The sequence below is a fragment of the Eptesicus fuscus genome, chromosome 22 (genome assembly GCF_027574615.1).
Source record: "Eptesicus fuscus isolate TK198812 chromosome 22, DD_ASM_mEF_20220401, whole genome shotgun sequence".
In the NCBI taxonomy this organism is placed as follows: domain Eukaryota; kingdom Metazoa; phylum Chordata; class Mammalia; order Chiroptera; family Vespertilionidae; genus Eptesicus; species Eptesicus fuscus.
Window position 1 is genome coordinate 37,837,136 of NC_072494.1, and position 26,525 is coordinate 37,863,660.

General features: G+C 41.8%; 1 protein-coding gene across 3 annotated transcripts in view; it reads left to right on the forward strand.

The window, feature by feature from the left end:
• DCAF8 (DDB1 and CUL4 associated factor 8) overlaps nucleotides 1-26,525 on the forward strand; it is a 45,031-nt gene that overhangs the window by 14,304 nt on the left and 4,202 nt on the right. For all 3 annotated transcript variants that reach the window (XM_008154251.3, XM_028129364.2, XM_054711510.1), the window contains exons 3-11: nucleotides 8,402-8,476; nucleotides 11,610-12,280; nucleotides 13,178-13,318; nucleotides 14,227-14,321; nucleotides 17,848-17,958; nucleotides 21,848-21,920; nucleotides 22,378-22,435; nucleotides 22,943-23,050; nucleotides 24,386-24,516. In XM_008154251.3, coding sequence (XP_008152473.1) covers nucleotides 8,428-8,476; nucleotides 11,610-12,280; nucleotides 13,178-13,318; nucleotides 14,227-14,321; nucleotides 17,848-17,958; nucleotides 21,848-21,920; nucleotides 22,378-22,435; nucleotides 22,943-23,050; nucleotides 24,386-24,516 — 1,437 coding nt within the window. In that variant the 5' untranslated portion in view covers nucleotides 8,402-8,427. The remainder of the gene's footprint in view (nucleotides 1-8,401; nucleotides 8,477-11,609; nucleotides 12,281-13,177; nucleotides 13,319-14,226; nucleotides 14,322-17,847; nucleotides 17,959-21,847; nucleotides 21,921-22,377; nucleotides 22,436-22,942; nucleotides 23,051-24,385; nucleotides 24,517-26,525) is intronic.

Here is a 26,525-nt window from a genome sequence, read left to right on the forward strand (position 1 = left end):
CTGTGGACTGAAGGGTTCCAGGTTCCATTCCTGTCAAGAGCATGTACCTTGGTTGTGGGCACATCCCCAGTAGGAGGTGTGCAGGAGACAGCTGATTGATGTTTCTCTCTCATCGATGTTTCTAACTATCCCTCTCCCTTCCTCTCTGTAAACAATAAAATATATTTTAAAAAAATAATTTATTTTTTTGATCTTGGAGGGAAAGAGGGAGAGAGAGAAGCATCATGTGAGAGAGAAATCTTGATTGGTTGACTCCCACATGCATCCGGACCTGGGGTCAAACCTGCAACCTGGGTGGGTATGTGCCCTGACCGGGAATCGAACCCACCACTCCTTGATGTATTGGACGACACTCCAACCAACTGAGCCACTTCGGCTAGAGCACCTTCTATACTTATCAACTCTACCCCACTATCTAGCCAAACCAGACTATACATGTATTTTCTTGAATATACCAGGTTTCTTCATTTTCCATGTCTTATTCTAACGCTGGTGGAATGTATTTCTCAACTCTGCCCATTAAAATCTTATCCTTCCTGCCAAGGCCGGTTTGGCTCAGTGGATAGAGCGTCGGCCTGCGGACTCAAGGGTCCCGGGTTCGATTCCGGTCAGGGGCATGTACCTTGGTTGCGGGCACATCCCCAGTGGGGGGTGTGCAGGAGGCAGCTGGTCGATGTTTCTCTCTCATCGATGTTTCTGGCTCTCTATCCCTCTCTCTTCCTCTCTGTAAAAAATCAATAAAATATATTTTAAAAAAAAATCTTATCCTTCCTGCCCTGGTTGGGTGTCCACCTGTGCACTGAAAGGTTGTCCATTCTATTCCTGGTAAGGCACATGCCCGGCTGTGGGTCAGTCCCTGGTGGGGGAGGAGGGCTGTGAAGGAGGTGACTGATTGATGTCTCTCTCTTTCTCTCTCTCCTCCCCCACCCCTTCTTTCTCTGAAAATCAATTTAAAAATCTTAGAAAATAAAATAAAATCCTATCCTTCCTTCAAAGCCCAGCTTAAAATCTAATTTCTCTATGGAAGCTTTTCCTTCCAGAAATTAAATATAATCCTTTTCTCTGATCAACTGCAACTGCATTATATGTACAGGATGTCCCCAAAAAATGTATAGGCACTTTAACAGCTGATAGCTCAGTTTTGAAAATGAAATATATTTTAATAAACACTGCCTTTATAATTATTCAAAGTGTGTATATACATTTTTTGGAACTATATTTTAAATTTATTTTTAATGATACATGTATCTCTAATAGTTGGTTGTATGCTCATTTTTCTAATTGACTATTGGCTACAAAAGGGTGGTGACTGCCTTGTTCATATTTGTAGCTCTTATATTGCCTTGTACATTGTTGTATTACAAGCATGTCTGTGTACAGATGGGCCACTGGGTGGTGCCAGATGCCTATAATTTGGATAAACAAGGGAGGCTGGATGTACAGTTGGGTTGCGGTGTCGTCAAATCTTTTGCACGCTAGAAATAGAGATTTATTTCCCTGATCCAGAAACCTTCATAGTTTCATTCTGCTCCTCTCTCCAGTTTACCAGAGGAGGCAGTGTAATATATTCAATTCCTCCAAAGACTAAATAGAAAGTGGCCCAGAAATAAAGGCCTGCCTTCCCATAAACATGTATATTGTATGAGTTTCATCTTCTGGGAGTGATCCCTTTGAATTTCAATGCCTGAGGTTCTCTGTCTGATTAATAAACACTATATTATTTGAGTGACGGTGCCCAGGGTAAATCAGGTTCCATAAATGAAAAGCAAGCAAGTGGCTGGTGGGAGGAGTCAGGAAAGTTGGCTTGTATAAGTGTCTATTGTTAAGTAGAAAAATAGTAAGGTAAGGAGGATGAATTAAAAATGAGCCATTTTACACCCTAGCCGGTTTGGCTCAGTGGATAGAGAGTCGGCCTGTGAACTGAAAGGTCCCAGGTTCGATTCCAGTCAAGGGCACATGCCTGGGCTGTGGGGGAACTTGCAGGAGGCAGCTGATCAGTGATTCTCTCTCATGGATGTTTCTCTCTCTCTCCCTCTTCCTTCTGCTCTGAAATCAGTAAAAATATATTTTAAAAAATGAGCCATTTCAGCTTGAAAACAAAAATTTGGGATGGGGAAAGTAGGACTGGTTGATTCCAGATGGACTGTGTGACTTAGGACTGAAAAGCAGATTTGTACTTTGGATGGAGATCAGCCCTGAACAGCTGTTCAGTTATGAGTGGTATGGGACATCTGTCCTCTCAAGAGGAACCAAAGACTGTGTGGCTCTCAGATATCTGTCTTTCTAATAATTGAAGTATTTTTGAAGATTACCTTTTAGTTTCAGAGGAAATTCTAAAACTTTGTCTCATGTAAATATGGGTGTCTGTGTTGGAGAGTTGGGCCACCTGAGTTGCAAAATGAAGGCATGCACAGCAAGACTGCTGGACTGGCCTGAGAGAGTGCTGGGAATTATGTAACTCATGGGAACTCACTGAGCTTAGTGAAGAGATCAAGGACTAATATTTAGTTGGTGAAGTTTCCATTGGATATGAGGTAAGGTAGAGTTAATCATTTTTCAGAGATTCTAGACTCCAAAGCAGTTAAGATGAACTTGAGAGAAATTTAAAAAATAAAAATGAAAAACATATAAATATACATATTAATAGTACAACCACTAGAATTACTTTGAAGTACTGTGATATTCTTAGCTGCCAACAACACAATAAATAGGGTGGAGACTTTTTATGTGTTTAGGATTCATCTTGCCTCGGATGTGGTTGCACTTTCATTTTCAAACAAGAAGACCTGACGTTTCGCTCTCGTTTACTGTAGCATATTGACCACTTGAGCTAACTTCTATTAACAATCACAGCCTTGCCCAGTTGGAGTGGCTCAGTTGGTTGAGCATTGTCCCGTGCACTGAAAGGTTGCCGGTTTGATTCCTGGTCAAGACACATACTTGGGTTGTGGGTTTGATCCCCAGGGGAGCATATGGAAGGTAACTGATAAATGTTTTTCACATCGATGTTTCTCTTTCCTCCTCTCTCCCTTCCTCTCTCTAAGCATGTCCTCGGGTGAGGATTAAAAATAATAATAATCACAGCCTTGAAAATTTAGTCTTTTTTTATTGTTGGGTTTAACACTTGGCATGATTTCTCTCTCTCCACTTCTCATTCTCTTTTTTCCAGTCAGATTTATTGAGGTATGATTTACATGGAGTTTACCCTTTTTTTCAGTGACCTAGTATGGATTCTGGCAAATGCATAGTCTCTCAATATCACCATGATTGAAGCACAGAACATTTTCATCATTCCCAAAAGTTTTCTCACTCCCGCTTGTCATCATTCTCTTCCCTACCCCTATCCCCAACCCTGACAACCACTGGTCTGCTTTCTGTCCCAATAATTTATCTTCCAGATTGTGCTATAAATGGAGTCATATTAGGTAGCTGTTTGAATCTTGCTTTTTTCCACATAGCATAGCATATTTGAGATCCACCCGTGTTCTGTGTGTATCAGTAGTTCATTTCTTTTTATTGCTTAGTAGTATTCCAGTGTGTGGATGGACCACAGTTTATTTATCCATGACCTAGCTGAAGGACATTTGTTTCCAGTGTTTGATGACTCTGAATAAAGCCACCAAAACGTTCACCTACAGGCTTTTGGGTGGACTTATATTTTCATTTCTCTTGAATACATACCTGAGTGTGGGATTCCTGGGTTGTGTGGTAAGTGCATGTTTAACTTTAGAAGAAACTGCCAAACTGTTTTCCAAAGTGCCTACCATTTTACATCAGTGTATGAGTTCTAGTTGCTCTACTTGTTAGCATTTGATAAAGAAAGTTTGCATTATAATTATTTCTAAAATATTAAACATTCTAATAGGCACATAGAGGATTCTCATAGTGGTTTTAATTTGTATTTCTCTAATAACTAATAATATTGAGGATATCTTCTAGTGACTCTTATTTAGATTATAAATATATTCTGCTTGCTACCCTTAATATGTATTTTGCAGATATTTTCTTTTAGTCTGTAGCTTGTCTTTTCATCTTAACAGTGTCTCTTGAAGAGTAGATTTTTAATTTTGGTATATTCAGTTAATTTTTTTTTTTTTTTTAAGAAAAGGAGGCAGCCTCAGTGGTTTTAAACAGGATACACTTGGTACCTCTTCCTCAAAATACTCTTACATACTGTATTAAACTCTCTTCCTAGTTTATACTTAATATTGTGTCATCTATTTGGTTAAAAATTTAAGACCTTTTTCTTATTAAGTCAAGAAAAATCTAGGTCACTGGAATTTTTTAGGTAGAAATTAAAATGATACCTGAGCCTGTTTTTCTCCATCCCCCAATAGTTTACTCTTTAACCTTCAGTTTGGCAGGAGTTACGGTTATTTTTGGTATACAGGCAGTAGAGCTAATCTAATTAAGCTTTCCCTAGCTACCTGGGGCAATGAGCTCATCAGCTCTTCCAAGCTCAGATTGGCTTGTTCTGGGCTAGATTTTACATGGAAATCAATCAAGGTAAAACTGGATTTATTGGCAATATAGTGCATTAAAGAATGAAGAAGGGCCCTGGCTGGTGTGGCTCAGTGTAGAGCGTTGGCCTACACACCAAAGAGTCTCGGGTTCAATTCCCAGCCCAGGTCAGGACATGTGTAGGAGGCAACCAGTCGATGTTTCTCTCCCTCTTCACTCTCCCTTCTTTCCTCCCCCCCTCCTTTGCTTCCTTCCTCCCTCCCCTTGCTAAATTCTGTGGCCCCTAAAATGTGATCTTTAGAAGCTATCTGCCTATATCAGTGGTTGGCAAACTCATTAGTCAACAGAGCCAAATATCAACAGTACAACGATTGAAATTTCTTTTGAGAGCCAAATTTTTTAAACTTGGTAGGTACATTGTTATTAACTTAATTAGGGTACTCCTAAGCTGGCCTTTGCTAAAAACTCAAGGGGCCAAAGAGCCGCAGTTTGCTGACCACTGGCCTATATCAACTTAGTGATGAGAGTTAACATAAGCATTCACAGGGTTTTCTTTGTTTCTGAATTTAGCACTAAATTCTGTCAACTTTTTTCCTCGAAGAGTTTCTTCTTGTAAGAACCTCAAACCAATTTCCCCAAAAGATGAGGTCTGTAACCTCTGGGTATGGGTTGAACCTCATGGCTCTCCTTTGTCCGCTTCTCAGAGCTAGGTCGGCACTAGACTTTGGTTCCTTCTGGTCATGGAGGCTGGGAAAGCCTCTAGAGCCATTATGAGCCTAAAGTTCAGGCAGGCTGGGCTTCTGTAGAAGTGGATGAGATTCAGTTTTGAGGAAGGTTCTCAGGAGCTGCTTTAGTCTTCTCTGGGAGTGAATAATAGTGGGTGAGAAGTATAGCACGGTTGACAGCTTTGATTCTAGAGGTGAGAAAATATCAGATCTGTTCTCAGTTGGCATAAGGTATACTTAAGATCTTAGTTTTTAATCTTAACAGAGTAGTGCAATTATTTTCCTCACTTTGTAGGACTTTTACAATTAATGTAATTAATTAAAATCCTAGGTGGGGAAGAAGATATCGCTGAGATATTAAAGAATATAAACAGGGACTGCTATGAGGGGAAAACAAGTGTCGTGTGAAGAATGCTGCACAAAAATACATCATCAAAGTAGGAGGAGGAAAACAGCCTGCTCTGCAAACAGCCCTTCACTGTTTTTCCTCATGTGGCTTCACAAATCTGTTTTTTACTGGCTTTGTCTTTCCTCCTCACTCTTCCAGGTGTTCTTCCCTCAAATTCAGCTTCAGTCCTGCTCTTGCGTTATTTTCACTCCCCCTCTCTGGACTACTATGAGCAAGCTTTGGGCAGCTGTCTGTTGGCAGAGGACACTTTTTGCCGTAACTTGGATTTCTGTAGAGGATAATAGGGGATAAGGTTAAGGATGGGGCTGCCTCTGGGTCATTGTTATGGGAATGAAAAGGCTGTTGAAAGGCCAGTGTGCTTGGGTACAGGACTGGAGTCATAATCATACTTTGTCTTTTACCAATGCCTTTTGTCCAAGGCACTGAAAGGGCTTAACAAAATTCTGGGCTGAATAATACTTTTCTTTGCTCTTTGGAATTTGCTCCAGGTGGGAGTGAGACCCTGAAAAAAAACAATGTGTTACAGTGGTATAAAAGGAAAACAGCTAGGCATCCTGATTCCTAGTTATAGTTTTGCTAAAAAGACAAATCTGTTGAAAGTTGGTGGGATTATGAAATTATGAAATGGACTGAGATGGTTTAATACAAGCGTTGCCCTTTTCTTCCCCAGCTTTGTATTTGATGACTATCATTAGTTGTAAGAGGAAGAAAAACCCTTTTACGTTCTTTCTTAGAGGTGTGGGGCAGGGGGACTCTGAGTTCTAATTCATCTCTGCTTCTTATAGTTAATACTGTACCTGCACCTATAAGTGTGAAGATAGGCATCCGAGTGAACATAATGCTCAAGCTCTTACCCTACCTCATGAGCTTGATTTGTTTTATCTCTTTAAAAAAACACACACAAAAACCCCACAAGGTTTTTATTGATTTTAGAGAGAGAGGAAGGGAGAGGGAGAGAGTGAAAGAAACATCATCAATCAGCTGCCTCCTGCTCCCTTTCTCCCCCTTGGGATTCGAGCCTGCAACCTGGGCATGTGCCCTAACAAGGAATCGAATCAGTGACCTCTTGGTGTATGGGTTGACACTCAACCATTGACCCACACCAGCCAGGTGCTTTTATCTCTTGGTTAGTGTCCAAAATTATGTAAAGAGTCTGACCCACCTCTTCATGTTGTGAAGACAGTGTAGTATAGAGTTTGTAGATACATAAGTCTAACATTTATAACAAGATTTTTGCATAGAGGGCAATGCTGAAGCTAGCTCTTTGTATTGAGTTAAGGTTCTCTGCTTATAATATACTAGAGACCTGATGCATGAAATTTGTGTAGGCCTTCCTTCTCCTGGCTGCCGGCACTGGCTTCCCTCCAGGACCAGCTTCCTGCTGGAACTTGGCTTCCCTTGCACAGGGAGGCCCCACCCACCTGCCACAGCCAGCCAGGCTGCTGGTGGCCTGGGCCTCCCTCTGTGGGGTGATCATGTGGCAATGGCCAGCCCTGACCAATTGCATCGCACCCGCCTTGGCTGGCCTAGTGCCAGGGGTGTCATAGCGTGGTCCCAGATGGTCGACCCGCTATTCGGCTGTTCAGTCAGCTGTTCAGTCTATTTGCATATTACACTTTTATTATATAGGACTAGTGGCCCGGTGCACACAATTCGTGCACATTAAAAGAGGATTAATTAGAGAAAATATTTTAATATTGCTCTTTGCCCTTTCTCTATAACAGAAGTGTCAGAGATGAAAGAAAATTAGTAAAATGTATATGAAAATCTTCCTCCTGTCAGAGTCTGGGGAGCACCATGGGACCCAGAGTCAAGTCCCCATCCACCCATGTGCGCCTCAAAATTGCGCGAGCCCCAGCCCCAGCCCCAGCCCCAGCCCCAGCCCCAGCCCCAGCCCCAGCCAGGTGCCCCACCCCCCATTGGGCTAGATCCAGATCCGGCTGGTCCCACCCTTGTCAAGCCCCGCCAGGCGGGGTGCACAGTCTCAGGTCCTCTGGCCTGGTGCTGAGGCAGGGGGCGTGGCCTGAGGTCCCCCAGCCTGGGTCAGGGGCGGGGGGCGTGCCTTGAGGTCCCCCATCAAGCCCCACCGGGTGGGGGACACAGCCTGAGATTCCCTGTCAAGCCCTGCTGGGCGGGGGGCATGGCCTGAGGTCCCCCGTCAAGTCCCGCTGGGCGGGGTGTACAGCCTCAGGTACCCTGGGAGGGGGGTGCAGCTTCAGGTTCCCCGGCCTGGTGCCAGGGCAGGGGGCGCGGCCTGAGGTCCCCCGTCAAGCCCTGCCAGGTGGGGGGTGTGGCCTGAGGTCCCCCATCAAGCCCAGGGCGGGTGCGGCACAGCCTCAGGTCCCTGCTGATTGCTAGTTAAGGCTTGTTACGGGAACTTGGCCTCTGCTGTGGGTGCAGTCATCTTATGTTACGGAAACCCCGCCTCCGCTGTGGGCGCAGCCATCTTTGTGGCGGAGTGATGGTCTATTTGCATATTCCCTCTTCATTATATAGGATATCACTTTATATATGCCCACAGTTTAAAATTTATTTCAGTTCCCTCTTTCCCATCTGAAAAAAAACACTGCCAGTTACTAAGGTAAAGAGATTGCAGTTGAAGTCCCAAAGATATGTCTCTTTAATGGAATTTAGGCATAGGGGGAAAGTCTGGTGTGATTTCAGTAGCTGAGAAGCCCTATTGAGCACACACCAAAAATCATTTTTATAAAAATGACAAAGGTGTCCAATGTTAAATCTCCTTGTTCCTTTTATCATCTTTACAAGATTGTTTTCTAATTGTTATTTTTTCCCCTTCTACATCCAGGCTGGCTACAATAAACAGCAATCAAGATGTCCAGAAAAGGGAGCAGCACAGATGGCAAAACAGACTTAGCTAATGGTAAGGAGCCAAAATGAAGGTGAAGCTGTTTTTATTGTATCTCACCTTAGGTTCCCCTCCCCCAGAGAGAGTGGAGACATGGAGGGAAGGACATCTTTCCTAAGAGGGAACCCTTCTTAAGTTGTTTTGGGTACTGGAAACTACAGGGTTGAAATGCCGTGGACTCTTTGACACTTTTGCTCCTTCAACTTTTACCTGATTGTTTTCAGAAGATCAATAATAGAGTTGTGCCTCTAAGAGGTCAGATGGTTTGGAATTCTGAAAGGTTGTAAAGGTGGATAAAACCTAGGAAATGCTCTTAATAAAGGAGAAAAAGAACATCTAGGTGGTGGTGGGAACAAGAGAGTTGTTGGGAAGGTGAGGTTGTGCAGTCAGTCATAATGAGAAGTCTCTTTCCATGGTAGATCATAGTTTAATAGAGATATTAGATAAGAGATGACGATATAACCTAAACCGACTGGAATTGGGGTTTTCTTCCTGCCTTCTTTCCATTCATCCATCCATGCTTCCTTTCTTTTGCCAGTGCCGCCAAGTGGCTCTAGTGCAGATTTGAAGGCAGGATGCGAAGATTCTGATAGAGTTACCTACTACCTGGGTTATTTAATGCTTTAACCTTGAGCCATCTTCTAAACTAGGGAAACGTCCATCAAATGGATATAGTAGTTGGGCACCACAGTGTCCAGCATTCCTCAGCACCTTGCAGGTCAGGATTATAGGCTAAAATCTATTTGATGTGATTGGCAGAGTGATGAAATCGATGAGGGGAAAGTGATATTTTTTTCAACATGTTGTTTTATTGCCCCTTTTTTCTTACCGCTGTAGTTCATATTTATTGGGCTTAGTTGCAAGACACAGCATTCTAGAAGGGTTTGAGGTATATAATTGATTTGGAGTTTTGCCATTAGCTAGATCAGGGATTGACAAACTACAGCCTATAGTCCAAGTCTAGCCTGCCACTGTTTTCTTTTTGTTTTGGTTTTTTTAATACATTTTATTGATTTTTTTTTATAGAGAGGAAGGGAAAGGGATAGAGAGTTAGAAACATCGATGATAGAGAAACATCGATCAGCCGCCTCCTGCACACCCCCTACTGGGGACGTGCCCGCAACCAAGGTACATGCCCTTGACCGGAATCGAACCTGGGACCTTTCAGTCCGAAGGCCGACGCTCTATCCACTGAGCCAAACCGGTTTCGGCTGCCACTGTTTTTATAAAGTTTATTGGAACACAGCATGCCCCATCCATTTACATAGTATTTATGATTGCTTTTATGCTACAGCAGTGCAGAAGTTGTGACAGAGATCCATATGGCCTATGAAGCCTCAAATTTTTACTATCTGGCCCTTGGCAGAAAAAATTTTGCTAGCCCATGACCTAGGTCTTGGTCATTGATTGTTAGGGTCCTCTTTCTGAGCTTGTGGCATGCTCTGGTCTTTGTGTTAGTGGGATAGAATAGCCCCAAAATTGTCTTAATTTTTTAATCATGATTTTAACAATAAACGCTAGGGGTTTGGCCTTTTATTTTTCTTCTCCACAAAAGTGATAGGTGTGATATTTTATGCCAGTGGTTCTCAACCTTTTTAATGCTGCGACCCTTTAATACAGTTCCTTATGTTATGGTGACCTCCAACCATAAAACTGCTAGCAGGGCCGCCTAAGACCATCGGAAAACACATATTTACATTACGATTCATAACAGTAGCAAAATTACAGTTATGAAGTAGCAACGAAAATAATTTTATGGTTGGGGGTCACCACAACATGAGGAACTGTGTTAAAGGGTCGCGGCATTAAAAAGGTTGAGAACCACTGTTTTATGCCTTCTCACGACTCCAAATCTTAAACCAATTGCATTTGTATATAGCAGTTCTGGCCATTGTAGTTTGTAGGAGCAAATTGCTACACTGTTCCCCTTTATCGGCAAGTTCCTAGTAGCTTAGTTGTTTTCACACTGTGTTCTTAGTTGAGGTGCTTTTTGAAAAGAGCTGTTTTTGTCTCCCAACTTTCGGTCACTACTTGAACCAGAGCACTATATTATCAGTTTTCTGTATTGGGTTTTGTCTAAGAGTTCATTGGAAAGGGGGTTCCATTGCTACAAAGATTTTCAGAAATTACTGCTCTAATCTAGATGAATAAACAGTAAAGTGCTCCAATCCTTTGAATTTTTAAACATTAGAGTGGTATTAGAGTTGAAAAGCTCATACCAAAATCACCCATAGTTGGTCTCCCTTTCCTAACAGCCTTTACTTTTGGCAAGATAAAATTTCTACTTAAAAAAAGAAGGCTGTTTTTCGATAGAATACAGTACCTAATTGTAGGGGATTATATTATTCAATATGACACAGTTGTTTTATAACTACCAACAGGAAGGGTCTAGATTCTAGAAGATGGTGAACTTGCTTCTCAGGTATCAACTGTAGTACCTCCTCTTCTTATCATGTTTATGTATGCTTCCTGATAGAACTTTGTCTCAAATAGTTTGTATAACCAAAAATAGTATTAAAATTATTAAATTAATGGAAGTAAGTCAGAATACGTATATTAACAAAAAGTGAGCAAGAACTCATTCAAATGATCACAATTCCCACTTTTGTACTTCCTTCAGGATTCTTAGTAGACCTTTCAGTTTAGAATTTGGGAGGTGGGAAGTAGTGGGAAATAGTCCAATTCCTTCCCTACTACATAGTGATTTTATTCAGTTATTTCTCCATCTTTTTCTAAGAGATAGCTATGCCAACTCTTGCAGGGACGGCTATTCTTTTTCTTATATTTAGTTTAATTATTTACTGTAACTAATGGATGCCCATCCAGCAGAACTGAGCCTAAGGTATCAAGCATACTTTCCATACAGTTTGCCAATGCTTTGCCTCTTGAGAATTTATTATATTCTTAGGTTCTCCATTTCTTCAGATCTGTTGAAATAAGTACTTTTATTAGTGTGTGGCTTTGATCTTAGTCTTTTCAACTTCTTATCCAAGATTCCCTCTCAGAAAAAACTTTGACCAAAGTTGGTTTCTGGGTCTTTTGATGTGACAGTTTCTTACACTAAGGCAGGAAAATGCTTCTAATCACTCTCCTATTTCCTTCTTTGTCCCCCCACCCCTCCAACTACCCATTTTTCATTTACATGCAGGAAGCATGTCTAGCAGTCCAGAGGAGATGTCTGGAGCTGAAGAGGGGAGGGAGACATCCTCAGGCATTGAAGTAGAGGCCTCAGACCTGAGCTTGAGCTTGACCGGGGATGATGGTGGCCCCAATCGCACCAGCACAGAAAGTCGAGACACAGATACAGAGAGCTCAGGTGAAGACAAGGACTCTGACAGCATGGAGGACACTGGCCATTACTCCATCAATGATGAAAACCAAGTCCATGATCGCTCAGAGGAAGAGGACGAGGAAGAAGAGGAGGAAGAAGAGCATCCTCGGCGTCGTGTACAGCGCAAGCGGGCCAACCGTGACCAGGACTCATCAGATGATGAGCGGGCCTTGGAGGACTGGGTGTCCTCGGAGACATCAGCCCTTCCCCGACCTCGCTGGCAAGCCCTTCCTGCCCTTCGGGAGCGGGAACTGGGTTCAAGTTCCCGCTTTGTATATGAGGCTTGTGGGGCAAGAGTCTTTGTGCAGCGTTTCCGCCTGCAGCATGGGCTTGAGGGCCATACTGGTTGTGTCAATACCCTGCACTTTAACCAGCGTGGAACTTGGCTGGCCAGTGGCAGTGATGACCTGAAAGTGGTGGTTTGGGACTGGGTGCGGCGGCAGCCGGTACTGGACTTTGAGAGTGGCCACAAAAGCAATGTCTTCCAGGTGAGGCAAGGGAGCAGAATAGCAATTGAGGAAATCTGGCATGAGTTAGACAACCTGAGCTGTTCCCTATGGTGAGAGCTGGTAGAAAGTTGCAGGAATTAGACATCAAACTCGATCCTACCTTGGCTCTCATAATGCCTTAGAGGAGTTAAAGACCTATGGCAAGCTTTTCTTTCCTTGATCATAAAGACTGTTGGAAGTCTCATTATAGATCGAGTGCTTAGAAATTACCAGGAAGGAACCAGATGTGCCCTGGTAGGAGGCATACAGTGTAAGAGCAGAGACTATTGAGCCAGATTGCTTGGGTTCAAATCCTAGCCCTATCCTTCACTAGCTGTGTGATTTTTGGCAAGTTACTTAACCTCTGTCTTAAGTTTATCTATCATATAGGTCTAATAACATAGAGGATTATGAGGATTAAATAATAGAAGCTAAGCAGTTAGAACCGTGTCAGGTACTTAGTAAACATTTGATGTTAGTTAATATTGTTATTATTCTCTGAATATTTTACTCATCAGCGAAATATATCATATTGGTACTGACCATTTATCCCTAAGCATGTTCTCTCCTTTCCCAACATCCCTTTAATTTACTTTGTAGCAAATTTTCCTTACTCTTCTCCCCTGGTAGGTAGACTCCTAGTTCACCTGAGTACTTACCCTGTACCAGTTCAACCTTCCAGAGTGAAATGAAATGCTCTTTTATATCAGAGAATTTTCCCCTCTCTAACTCATGGAAGAAATTAGTCTTGAACCAATTTTGTTAAAGCTGGCAAGCTAAATTTTCATCTGTTGTAAAACAAAAGGGGGTGAGTTGGGGTTCTCATTTTTTTTTTCTTCTCAAATTTACCTCCTGAATTTCTTTTGTGTGTTCCTTTTTTCATTCTTAACACCCCAGGCAAAGTTCCTTCCTAACAGTGGTGATTCTACCCTGGCCATGTGTGCCCGTGATGGGCAGGTGCGGGTAGCAGAGTTGTCTGCCACACAGTGCTGCAAGAATACGAAGCGTGTGGCCCAGCATAAGGGAGCGTCCCACAAGGTGAGTAAATCTTTGCCCCGAAGGATGTGCAATTCAGCTCCTCTATGGATCTCACCAAGGTCTTCTTGTATCTGTATGTAGTTACCTTCCTCCCTTCTTTTAGTCCTAAGATTTGTACATAAGAAGGGAGAGAAAGCAGCCACCATCCTAAACTTCTTGGAAGGCAAGTATTTGAGAGACCTCTAAATCTTGCATATGCAATATTAATTGATTATACTTAATCCCTAAGCTGAACAATAGTGAGTTGGAAATCCTTGAGGTCTCCTATGTCTTCCAAAACTTTAAACTCTACTCTGATCACTATTGCTGGGAGCTCTATTTAGACCTGGGAATATAGACCAAATAGTCATGGTGGCAGCCAGTGAGGAGCTGCCTAGTCTCAGAGTAGGTACCGTGTTCTTCCATGTCATGAAAAGACGATGGTCTGCTCTTAAAAGCCTAAGCAAATATATAGGTGGATCTGGAGTATCCATTTCTAGATGGCTCAGGCAATGTGAAAATTATGTATTTCTTTGAATCTTAAGTGTACCTCCAACACACTAGGTAACTCATTTTTAGAACTAAAAATAGGGAAATGAAACTTGGGCACCTTTTCTCTCCCCACCTAAGGGTGGAAAATTGATTTTATTTGAGAATGAGCCCTAATCTCTGATGTTTTCCTTTGGTGTCACTGTCTGTTCAAATCCCTTGAGGACTTAGTTAAAATAGCAAATCACTTGTCCTTTTGACTTCTATAGCATAAACAAGCTGTAAGTAATTTACACAGAACAAGAGAGGATGGGCTTATTAAATTATCTCCTTTCCTGCTGAGACATTTTAAATGCAGCTCTTCTGAAGATAAGGGATGAACTAAATAACCTCTAATTCTCATCTTTAGAAACCTCATCCTTTCCCTTTTTCTCCTACAGTTGGCCCTGGAACCAGACTCTCCTTGTACGTTTCTATCTGCAGGTGAAGATGCAGTTGTCTTCACCATTGACCTCAGACAAGACCGGCCAGCTTCGTAAGTATGCTAGTAGTGCTTTTACAGAACTGGCTCTCTTGGCCTTGAAAATATTCCATGTGGCGTAGGTAATGCTCAATTCTCTGGTCCATCAGAATGGTCCCTTTGTTCCTATGAGAAGCAGATTAGGGTTTAGGAATTCCTTACTTTGTTGCTATTTATCTGTTCCTCAGAAGTGAAGTGCCATTCAGTCTTTTTGTTTCTAAAGCAGAATTCAGTTATCTTACTATATGTGGGCTTTAATAACTATCAATTCTCTTGTGTACCACTCAACTTACCCACAAGAAGCATATTACTCTACAAAGCAGCTTAGAGATACGGTCCTGTGTAGTTCCAGTTCAGTTACGTATCAAAACATGTAAACAAATGATAAATTTTGAACAAAAATATTGGCATATATAGAACTCCATCATATCACAGCTCCTTTTTACATCAGTTTGAGATTCATGGGTAAATTATATCCTTTTTCAGCTGTGTGATAGCATAGCATCTTGTTTGGATCCAGGCAGTCTGTGTGTGTGTGTGTGTGTGTGTGTGTGTGTGTGTGTGTGTGTGTTTCTCTCACATGCACTCAGACAGGATATTCAAATAAAGAATATACAGACAAAATGCTCCCTCATGCACACCTCCCTGGCCCCCACTTTTCTGGCTGTTAGCAATCATTGTTAACAATTTTAAATATCTTTCCAATCCTTTTTGTTGTATACTTTTGTATGTCTTAATATGTATACTTTTATGCAGTCCTTTTTGTATAAATAGGATAGTTAATATAGAAACATGTCTGCAGTTTGCTTTTTTCATAATATGCTGTATTTTGGAAATCTTTCTCTGTCAGACCATAAAGGTCTACCTTATATTTTAACCGTGACATATACATTATAACATGGCATACCACAGTTTATTTAACCATGACCTTGTTGATGAGTTATCTAGGTTAGTTATTATCTTATTAGTCTTAAAAATCATTATAACAGATCTTGTATGTCAATAGCAAAATTAAGGAATGTATGTCACTGATTTATGTAGTATACAAGTAAAATAGTATAAATTAATTTAGGGAATATACACTTAAGGCTGATTATTATTAGACATAAGTATAGAAAAAGTGGTCTAGATTGTGGAAGAGTCTCAAAAACTACTTAAATAATAGAAACATTTTAGGCTTGCAGAAGAGATATATTGGTTATTTATATAAACCTTCAAGAGCATGAGGGTTGGGAACTATTTGGCTTATACTGGAAAAGGAACAAGACTGGGTGACAAGGGATCTGCCTTCCAGTGCTTAGCCTGCAGTTATTCAGCGTTGAGAAAATAATTCAGTCTCTTGAGAGAGAGAGAGACACATTGATCCGTTGCTTCCCATATGTGTTCTGACTGGGAATGGAACCCACAACCTTTTGGTGTACCGGATGATGCTCCAGCCAACTGAGCCACCTGGCCAGGGCTGACTAATCATTTTAATAGCACCATTACATGTTCTCCAGAAAGCTCAAGGTACTCTGTGCATTTTTCCATTGGGAGAGAGAATGTTTAAGTAAATAAATTGCAAGATGGAAAGATTAAGTTCTGTCAGGATTACATGACAGTAGAGCCAGTACTTCATAATTACTCCTCACAGTTTCTTCATTTTGCTTCCACATGGCAACCTTTCTATTTGTCTGACCCTTTTGAAAACCAAATTGCTGCGGAAATAAGATAGTCCTGTGAAAAGGAGCAGCTACTTTTCCCTGTCAGAAATCCAATTAATGCCATCTCTTCTCATTGCTAGTGTGTTCCTAAAACTCTTTCTTGATGTGTTTTCTGCCTAGTGATTTTGAGGGGGGGTGTGTGTTTTCCCCAATGACATTCCTTTTTAATGACCTCTGTACACTATTCTTTTAATGGAAGGCTGTAGAGATTTTTCAGAGCAAGTAAAATCTCTCCACTTTGCCTAGAGCAGGTCTTGGCTGAGGGGGTGCTAAAAATCATTTCTTGACAAAAAGCTTGTTGTCAGGATTATATTTCAGTTTCCATAGCAACAGAAATGAGCAAAAGCTTAGATTAAAAACAAAAGCTAAAGCCCAGTTCTTTCCTTTCATGTCTTTCCTTTTCTATAAATTTACTAATCTTTATGATGTCATATTTGACTGGTTGGGTACTGAGATCTGGGAAGAGGATTCATAGTGCTACCCTTAAGGTAGGACAGATTATGGCTCTAAGGCAGAATCTTCTGGGTAAAACTGAAATTTCATAGCATTTCCTCAGAGCCCGAAGCCCTGGTAAGGTTCTCCTTTTTTTGGTGGTACAACCAGACGAATAATTATTATAGATAATATTTTCCAGATTTAAAAACCGCTATCTTGCCCTAGTTGGTTTGGTTCAGTGGATAGAGCGTCGGCCTGCGGACTGAGGGGGTCCTGGGTTTGATTCTGGTCAAGGGCACATGCCCAGGTTGTGGGCTTGATTCCCAGTAATGGGTGTGCAGGAGGCAGCTGATCAATGATTTTCTCACATCATTGATGTTTCTGTCTCTCTCTCCCTCTCCCTTCCTCTCTGAAATCAATAAAAATATGTATTAAAAAAAAACAACACACCACTATCTTCAGCGTGATCATTTTGTAAGTTATATAAATGTCTAATCATGGGGTTGTACAGCTGAAACTAACATAATATTGTATGCTAACTCTAAAGAAAAAAAATATATAACAGCTCTATCTTCATAAGAATCTCCTCTCCTAATTTATTTCAGATAAGGGAAGAAGAATGCTGTTTTCTTTTGGATTGCCCCGGTGCTAGAAAACTGTGGCTTGTCATTCTGTGTGCATTTTATTTATTTTTTTGGTTAATCCTCACAAGAGGATTTTTTCCTTTGAATTTTAGAGAGAGTGGAAGGGAGGGGGAGAGACAGAGAGAGAAACATTGACATCAGAGAGACATATCAATTGGTTGCCTCCCACATGCACCCTGACCAGGGCGTGGGATCATGCCTGCAACCGAGTTACGTGCCCTTGACCAAATCAAACCCGGGGCCCTTCTGTCTGAGGGCCAGTGCTTGATCCACTGAGCCAAACTGGTCAGGGCTGCTTTGTGCATTTTAAACACTGGATTTTAAGTGACACTTTCCTGGAATGTAGGAGATAGACTCTGATCTTAAGGTCTTTTCTGTCCACTGTTTTGTGATTCATCTTCCCCTCATTCCCTGCTCCCAGGTGATATGGAACATGTATTTATGAATGAAGGATGGGAAGATATGGATAGTATTGTCTGTTTAATGTTAGGTTATCATGTTGGATTCCAGCTAACCTGAGGAACAATACTTTCATATACCTTTAACTTATACTTCTTGAGGAACATCAGAAAAATGACTTCACTACATGTTTTTTGTTGTTGTTGTTGTTTTTACATCCCCAAAGTAGCATTTAGTAAATAAATGGAAAGGGGGTTTTCACTTTATGTTCAAAACCAACATTACTCTCTCTGCTGTCACTTGCCATGACCATCTGTATCTTTGGGAGAATATAACTTTTATGCTTTTCTACTCTTAAAGGAAGCTGGTGGTGACAAAAGAGAAAGAGAAGAAAGTGGGGCTGTATACAATCTTTGTAAATCCTGCCAATACTCACCAGTTTGCAGTGGGTGGACGAGATCAGTTTGTAAGGTGAGTCTGTGGCTTTTCTGTGTCTTTCAAAAGGGTTTGAGACTCATGCGTTTTGTACTGTCAGGTGTCCCTTTGGAAAGATTGAATTGCCTAGGAATCCATTAACCACCATCTTGAGTTTTTTACTCTCTTCCAAAGGAGTTTAGCTCCTGGTGGGGTATTCTCCCTATGTAACAGTCTCTGAGGGATGGCTTAACATAGGAATAATCAAGTTTTAAAGAACTTTGATGAATTAACCAAGGTCCCCACATAGCAGTTAAGGTATAATCCCAAGTGTTGTATTAGTAAGTAACTCCCACCATTTTCATATATAAGTTAACATGCACTAGAAGTTTTGAATGCTGGTTTATGATATGGAAAGGATTTGACTTCAGAGTACTTGGTGTGAACTCAGCACTTTTGGCTCCCATTGTCTTGAACCACTTTTCTTTGTAGTGATATTTTTGTTACTGTGAGTATCTGTTGTAACACTGGCTATTAAGGTATATATCCTAAGGAAAATGGACTGCATGAATTCAATTCCCAGGTACATCACTTAGTTTCCTTCTGGCCCTTAGCCATAAACTGTATTCCATTCCTATCCATTTGGCTTGTTTTAACTATGTATTTCTTTTGTTGCTGAGGGATTATCAGTTTGAAGAGGAGGAGGAGAGAGGATCACTAGAGAATTGAATGACTTTTTGTTTTCCTTTCCTGATGGTGGGTGAAAAGCATTATCTTCCTTTAAATGAGAGCACATTTTTATAACTGTATTCTGAAATTAATTTTATTTATAAGAAAGGGGAAGAAAGGTAATAAGGCTTTCCCCATAAAGAAGAAGGACAAAGAGTGTTTGATACTAAGGAACACAGAATACTCCATACACCCAAATATTAAAATTTTGGGGGATGTGCTTGCAACCAAGGTACATGCCCTTGACCGGAATCGAACCTGGGACCCTTCAGTCTGCAGGCTGACGCTCTATCCACTGAGCCAAACCGGTTAGGGCCAAATATTAAATATTTTTTACTGGTGTACTGACTTGCTGAAGCTTATGGTGGCTTAGTGACATTTGAAAGCTGTGATTTAGACTTAATGTAGAAAGAAAACTATTTGATTAGCAGGTAGTATATATTTGCTGAAGAGTAGTAATTGGTAATACAACAGTCTCCTATTCCTCTTTTTTATTTTAATTTTTAAAAAATATATTTTTACTGACTTTTTACAGAGAGGAAGGGAAAGGGATAGAGAGTTAAAAACATCTATGAGAGAGAAACATCGATCAGCTGCCTCCTGCACGCCCCCTACTGGGGATCGAGCCTGCAACTAAGGTACATGCCCTCTACCGGAATCGAACCCAGGACCTTTCAGTCTACGGCCCGATGCTCTAGCTATCCACTGAGCCAAACCGGTCAGGGCAATTTTAATTTTTGTATTTATTGACTTGAAAGAGAGGAAGAGGGGGCGGGGAGGAGAGAGAGAGAGAAAGAGAAACACAGATTTATTGTTCCACTTGTTTATGCATTCATTGGTTGAATCTTGTATGTACCCAACAAGGGATCAAACCTGCAACCTTGGCATATTGGGATGACGCCCTAACCAACTGAACTGCCCAACCAGGGCCCTATTCCTCTTTTCTTTCTCTGGTTCATTTAGCAAACATTTCCTGGATATTCTCTTTATGCAGGATATTAAGCAAGGGATTGTCGAGAATATAAGCATATATTGATTCATTTATCTAGCATTTACTGAATATCTGCCATGTGCTAGATACATCTCTGTCTTCAAAGAGGATTCTGGAGAAACCTATGTGAGGATTACAAATACTAATAAACCCAGTATTACTCATCTAGTAAGTGGCAGAGTTAGTATTTGAACTCAGATCAGACTCCTTAAACGTAGTAAAAACCATTCCCCTGAGGAAGTATTAAAGACAAATGGGAAATTAGTATTTCAGGTAGAGGGGACAGTATGTTTAGAGATAACAAGATGTGACATGGTATGTTCAAGGAAGCATCGTTTTTACTTGTTTTGTATAATGTATGGGATCTTTGAGAAGTAGTAGGCAGCCATACTAAGGAGTTTAGACTTTTTTTTTAGTAGAAAGTACAAAACTACAAAGAGATTTAAGCAGGAAATTTATATAAAATTTTGCATTTTAGACATAATTCTAAACTGGAGACAGTATAAGCAAGGAAATTGGTTTAGGAGGATACTACGTATCACATAGGCAAAATTTGATTAAGGGTGGAGAAAACAGATGTAGTCAAGAAATACACCCAGTGAATCTAATTGACAGGAAGGAAATTAGTTCTATAGGAGAGAAAGTACTTGATTTCTAGCTTGGTCACTTAAATTTAGGATAATGCCATTAACAGATTTAGGGGAAAGGGTAAGTTTAGAATGAGTTTAATTTTAGAAGAAGGAAAATGAGTTTACTTTTGGGCATCTCATTATAACTTCATTTGGCACATAGATATAAATCTGGAGCTCAATAAGTTTGGGCTAGAGATTCAGGTTTATGAGACGTGTTCGTAGAAGGTAGTTAAAGCATTGATAATGAATTTGATCACTAATGGGAAGTATTGATCAGACTTCTCTCCCTCGCCTCCCTTTGAATCTCTGGCCTCTGAGAATATACGGAGAACTATGATCCCTTCTCCCTGGAAAATACACATAAGTACAGTTTCTGGACATTCACATACTACTTAGCTGCTAGGTTAAAATTGCCTTATATAGAGTCAGGAGAACTTAAGACTAAACCTCTGTGGAAGGTCAGTATTTAAAGGATAGACAAAGAAAGGCCCATGAACAACATAGAGGAGTGGTTGGACATCAAGGAAAGAAAGTGTTTTAGGTGAAGGAGTAATGAACATGTCAGGACAAGAGAGAAAGGCTGAAAAGTATCTTGTTGGCATTGGCAATTTGGTTACTGATGACTTTAGCCGGAGAAGCTCAGTGGTGAGTTAAGGGCCAAAGCTAGGTGGTAATGGTTTGAGAAGTGAAAAGGAAGTGAAAATATTGAATGTAGATTGCTCTTTTCATAATTTGACTCCAAGGAAAGGTCAATCAGTAGAAGGAGAATTTTTAGAAAATGGACAGACAGTGATGAGGAAGTGGTTAAGAATGGACTAATCACCAAAGTTATTGGAGGAATGAGATTAAGAGCAGCTGTGGAGGCTCTGAGATTGAAGAATGATGGGTGAGGACAGATATTGGAGTTGTCTTTTGTGTGTGTGTGTGTGTGTGTGTGTGTGTGTGTGTGTGTGTGTGTTTTAAAGTATATTTTTATTGATTTCAGAGAGGAAGGGACAGGGAGAGAGACAGAAACATCAATGATGAGAGAGAATCATCACCCCTCAATGGGGACCAAGCCCTCAACCCAGGCATGTGCCCCTGACCCGAATCAAACCTGGAACCTTCAGTCCACAGGCCAACGCTCTATCCATGGAGCCAAACCGGCCAGGGCTGTCTTGTGCTTTATTGTATTTTCAGCACCTAGCATAATGCTTGGGGCATGATATGTGTCATAAACATTTGAATGAATGAGTAAAGTTTGGATTGGAGAGATTAGGGAAGGTGAAGATAGTTTGGTGCTTGATGGGAATGAAGGAAGGAGAGAGTAAGTTTTTGACATTTTATTTATTTATTTATTTATTTAAAATATTTTTTTTATTTATTTCAGAGAGGAATGGAGAGGGAGAGAGAGATAGAAACATCAATGATGAGAGAGAATCATTGATAGGCTGCCTCCTGCATGCCCCTTACTGGGGATCGAGCCCAAAACCCGGGCATGTGCCCTTGACCGGACTCGAACCCGGGACCTTTCAGTCCCCAGGCCGACGCTCTATCCACTAAGCCAAACCAGCTAGGGCAGTTTTTGACATTTTAATTGCTTCTCCCACCACAGGATTTATGACCAGAGGAAAATTGATGAGAATGAAAACAATGGAGTACTCAAGAAATTTTGTCCTCATCACCTGGTAAGAGTCATGAAGGGCCAATGGCTCTAGGCTTCCCTGACTCGACCCCAAGGCTAATGCCAAACTTATGGTATAGTGGGAAGAGCTTGGACTTTTGAATCAGACACCTGGATTTGAGTCCTGGCTCACTACTTACCAGCTTGTGATCTTGGGCACTCACCTCACCTCTGTTGGTCAGTTTTCCTACTGACAACATAGAAGTAAATGCCTTGTGCCATGATAGTAAGGCTTAGTGAGACAATGAATATATAAAGTGGCTAGCACACAGAAAAGATAGCCAACAGAAAGCCCTCTCCCCCAGAGATGGTTCCGTCTCACTGGTTGTATTCCTCTCTGTCTCTTTCTCAATCACTGGGAGAACATTAGGGGAGTTTGAAGGAAAACCTTTTTTCTGAAGATGGTATAACAAATGGGGGGTGGGGGTGGGGCATCAGTCAGTATCTGCTCCTTATTGCAGGTGAACAGTGAGTCCAAAGCAAACATCACCTGTCTTGTGTACAGCCACGACGGCACAGGTACGTGAGCAGGGCCCAGCTCCTAGGCTGGCATGCCCCCTCTGTCTGGGAGCTGCTGAACAGCGAGGCATGTGCCCGGTAGTGCTCACCACTGTGCTAGAGCTCCAGGTGGAGAGGCTGGGGAGTGGTTGCTGATGGTGAGCACACAGGGGAGGATGCAGCAGAGGACCCTGGGAGATGCCAGGACCACTTGGGGAACGTTGCAGATGAGAGGTGACAGGCCTGTCCTTAAGTCCAGACCACATGCCTGAGCAGGTGCTTAAGCCTTGACTTGTTCCTAAGTTAATGGGCGTGATCTTGAGCATTCTGCTACCCCTTTGTGGCAGCGTGTTCCTAGTCTGCTTGAGACACCTGACTTGCCTGCTGTCAGCTAAGTAAGATGGGTGTTAATATACGTGGGTATCAGGAGGGGGCACTACTGGCAAGAAGCCCCATCCCTACCCCAGCTCCCGATCCCAGCTTGTTTTTCAGCCTTCGCCTTCACTGCTGTGTGCTTGTTCTTGGCAGAGCTCCTGGCCAGTTACAACGATGAAGACATTTATCTCTTCAACTCCTCTCACAGTGATGGAGCCCAGTATGTTAAGAGATATAAGGGCCACAGAAATAACGCCACAGGTGAGGCTGTCTTTCTAGGTTTTTGTAGCCAAGTCTGCTGGCTTGGAGAAGCAGTGTCTCATTCGGGTTATGCAGATAGGAACTACCTAAAGGAGTAGACTGCCTGCCACTGAGAGCTGTGGGAGGGGATCCCTAATTGGGCTGGAGTTGTCGTGGGCCTACTTTGCTAGAGGAGAGAGGGTTTGGGAGCATCTCTCACCTCTGCGATTACTTGGTTTGAGCATAAGGAGACCGGACTATTTTTCTTATGGTTTCAGTTAATTTCAGGATTAAAAGGCTTGTTAAGGAAGTCCGGAAAAGCCCTCCTCAGTCAGTGGCACTGAATTGCCTAAAAGAGATGACTCTGTACTTCTAGAGAGGAGGAGGAGGAAGTGATTCTTTTGAATGAGGCAGAGGAGGAGGAATGGTGTAGTACCTCGCCCAAGTTTGCAGTGAAGTTTGTCCTTTTTTGTTCTGTCTTATTCTTTGCTGCACAGTGGAGTCATGTGATATTCTTTTTAAAATACCGGTGCCTGGCTCCCATCCCCAGGCATTCTTATGCAATTGGTAAGGGATGTGACCTGATTGGGATGTTAAAAGCCCTTTACGTGATTCTAATGTGCAAAAAAATTGGGGAATCGCTGCTCTTTGCTATTGTTACCATGCCTAACATATCTGTCATAGTTTTGATTTGGAGAGAGCAGTCAGTTTTCCTTTTTCTCTTGAGCTGGTGAGAAGAGAGGGAAAAACCTATATTTAGATCAAAGAAGGAGTGCCAGTCCTATTGCTGGTAAAGACTGGCATCATAGTTGGGACCACTGGCTTCTTTCACTAACTTGAGAGAGTGGAGCCCCGTTGGCAGAGTCTTGGTAACAAGCACAGTTTAGATGCTGCTTTAGGCAATTGTGATGAGTACCTCCATCAGTCTCAGGTCGGCTAATGACGCAGGAAGCGTTGACAAGATACCGTGAAGTACACATCCCAAGAATAATCCTAGGGCATAGGACAGAGCTGTCTAGGAGTAGGCAGAGCTGAGGTGATTCAGGTTGGGACAGTAAGGCATTAGTGAGTCCTGTGGATGCTCCAAAGGGTGTGGAATGATGAGACTTAGGCTATTGCTAGGGACTGCCAACTCCTCAGTCCGTGGGTCTCTGGGAGAAATAGTACAGGGACTGGTATGATTCTTGTTATGACTATTATACACACGTATTCCCCTGATTGTTCTATGAAAATGAAAGGCATTCTTTGACTCTTAGCTGTTTTAGAGTTTGTGACTAACTAAATTCCCTCTGAGGTAAATATGTATAGGCCTGATGCCAACCGTCATGTGGTTTATTCCCTCATTTATCATTTCAGTAAAAGGCGTCAATTTCTATGGCCCCAAGAGTGAGTTTGTGGTGAGCGGTAGTGACTGCGGGCATATCTTCCTCTGGGAGAAATCATCCTGCCAGATCATTCAGTTCATGGAGGGGGACAAGGGAGGCGTGGTGAGTATGGTGTGCTGGGTGGGCTGGCTCCCTACTCTCTCCAGTCATTAAGGTAGGTTTTGGCAGGGCCTCTGAATTCTCACTGACAACATGATACCATGTCGTAGAGGGCTGTCCAGCTAAAAGGCAGCGTGGTCTGGGAGCGCTGAGATTTCAATAGGATATTTTCTTCCTTTTCCTATCTTTTGCCCCTCTAAGACATGGGTTATTGAAAAGAGAAATGGATCTTAGGGAAGAACCTCTGGCCTGAGTGAGGTATCTCTAGGCGTGGACCTTTTGCAAAAGGAAAGCATGAAAGTTGAGTGGATACCATCCTATAGAATGCCAAAGACGTCTCCATGTCTCGTCCCTTACCAGGAGCTAAGTAGTGATCTTAGCTAGATTCTGGATCAGTGGGTATAAGTTGGAAGGAGCATTTTTCAGATAATCGGTAAAATCAGTAAAAGGTCTGTATATTAGATAATGTGGCATTCAATGTTAAACTTATTAGATGTGGTGATAGCATTCTATTTATGTAGGAGAATATCCTTGTACTTAGGAGATACATTTTAAGTGTGAAGTGTCATGCTTATATTCAAATGGCTACAAACACACAATATATGTGAGAGAGCAAATATGGCCAAAAATTTTTTAAGGAATGACTGGGCAGCCTGCTTTACAAACCATGATCACATCAGTCTGCTTGTCCTTTGAATTCTCCAGACAACCTCCATAGAGATAGGGCACAAAGGAAGCATGAGGATCCTGAGTTAGGGAGTGAAGCGTGGTCAGCTCTTAAGATGTATCTGGCTAACCATATACACCGAGTGGCCAGATTATTGTGATCTCTGAACTCATAATAATCTGGCCACTCAGTGTATTTGTATCTCAGATGAGTACCAAAAGTATTCTAGGCTTTTGCTGGATATCAACCACCTATTTGCCCTGAGCTTTCTATCAGCCAGTGCAAAGGGGAAAGCTGATCAGGTGCATGATTTATAGTATCTTTGATATCAAATAAATGAGGTACTCAAGAGAAGTACACTGAGTGGCCAGATTATTATGCGTTCAGAGATAATAATAATCTGGCCACTCAGTGTATATTTTTTTCTTTTTTAAGACCCAGAGTCACAAGGAAGTTGAATAGCTTTCTATTGTAAGGTTTTTGGACTGCAGAAGATATGAATATGAGCGAGACTGTTTGGGAGACTACATTATACTGGTTACCCAAGATAGTCTGGTTTAGAGCCTTTAAGGAATGGCTGAGTCAGCTTAGTCTCTCTTCCTTTTCATCCTTCTGAGCTGTGGAGAGCTGCAAAGAGCCCAGCCACCCCTTGATGAGGTTTACCCAGAGAAGGGTGTTAGGATTTAGAACAGTTTCTTGCAATCGGGACCCCATTCCTTCTGTGTGTTTCTTGCCCTGGTGTGAGGCTATTTGAGATTTTCTTCTAGTTTCCTCTAAATTTTTTTTGACCTGGAACCAGTAGATATTCAAGACTTCTATGGCCTGAATATAAGTGAAGAAGAATCTAAAACTTGAAGGTGTGTCTGTTGCCTGCTTCATTTTCTTTATTATTTTTTTAAAATATATTTTTATTGATTTCAGAGAGGAAGGGACAGGGAGAGAGATAGAAACATCAATGATGAGAGAACTGGGAATTGAGCTCGCAACCTGGGCATGTGCCCTTGATCGGAATCGAACCCGGGACCCTTCAGTCCGCACGTCGGCGGTCCATCCACTGAGCCAAACCTGTTAGGCCGCCTGCTTCATTTTCTACTCTTAAGTCCTCATCTATCATCTGCAATGAACAAACCCAAAATAATGGAGTCTTAATGAGAATTCTATAACAGGCATATAGTCAGAAGGAAGTCACAAGGGGCCAGTGAATCCTTTCTTGATTATAAATTGTCTTGAATTCCATTCCAGAGATGCAGAACTGCGCTTATCTGTCCTCCAAAATCACTTTCCAGGACAGTTTGCTTTCAGCTCAGCCACTATTAGGGTTTGATGATTTAGTGCCCCGATGGAG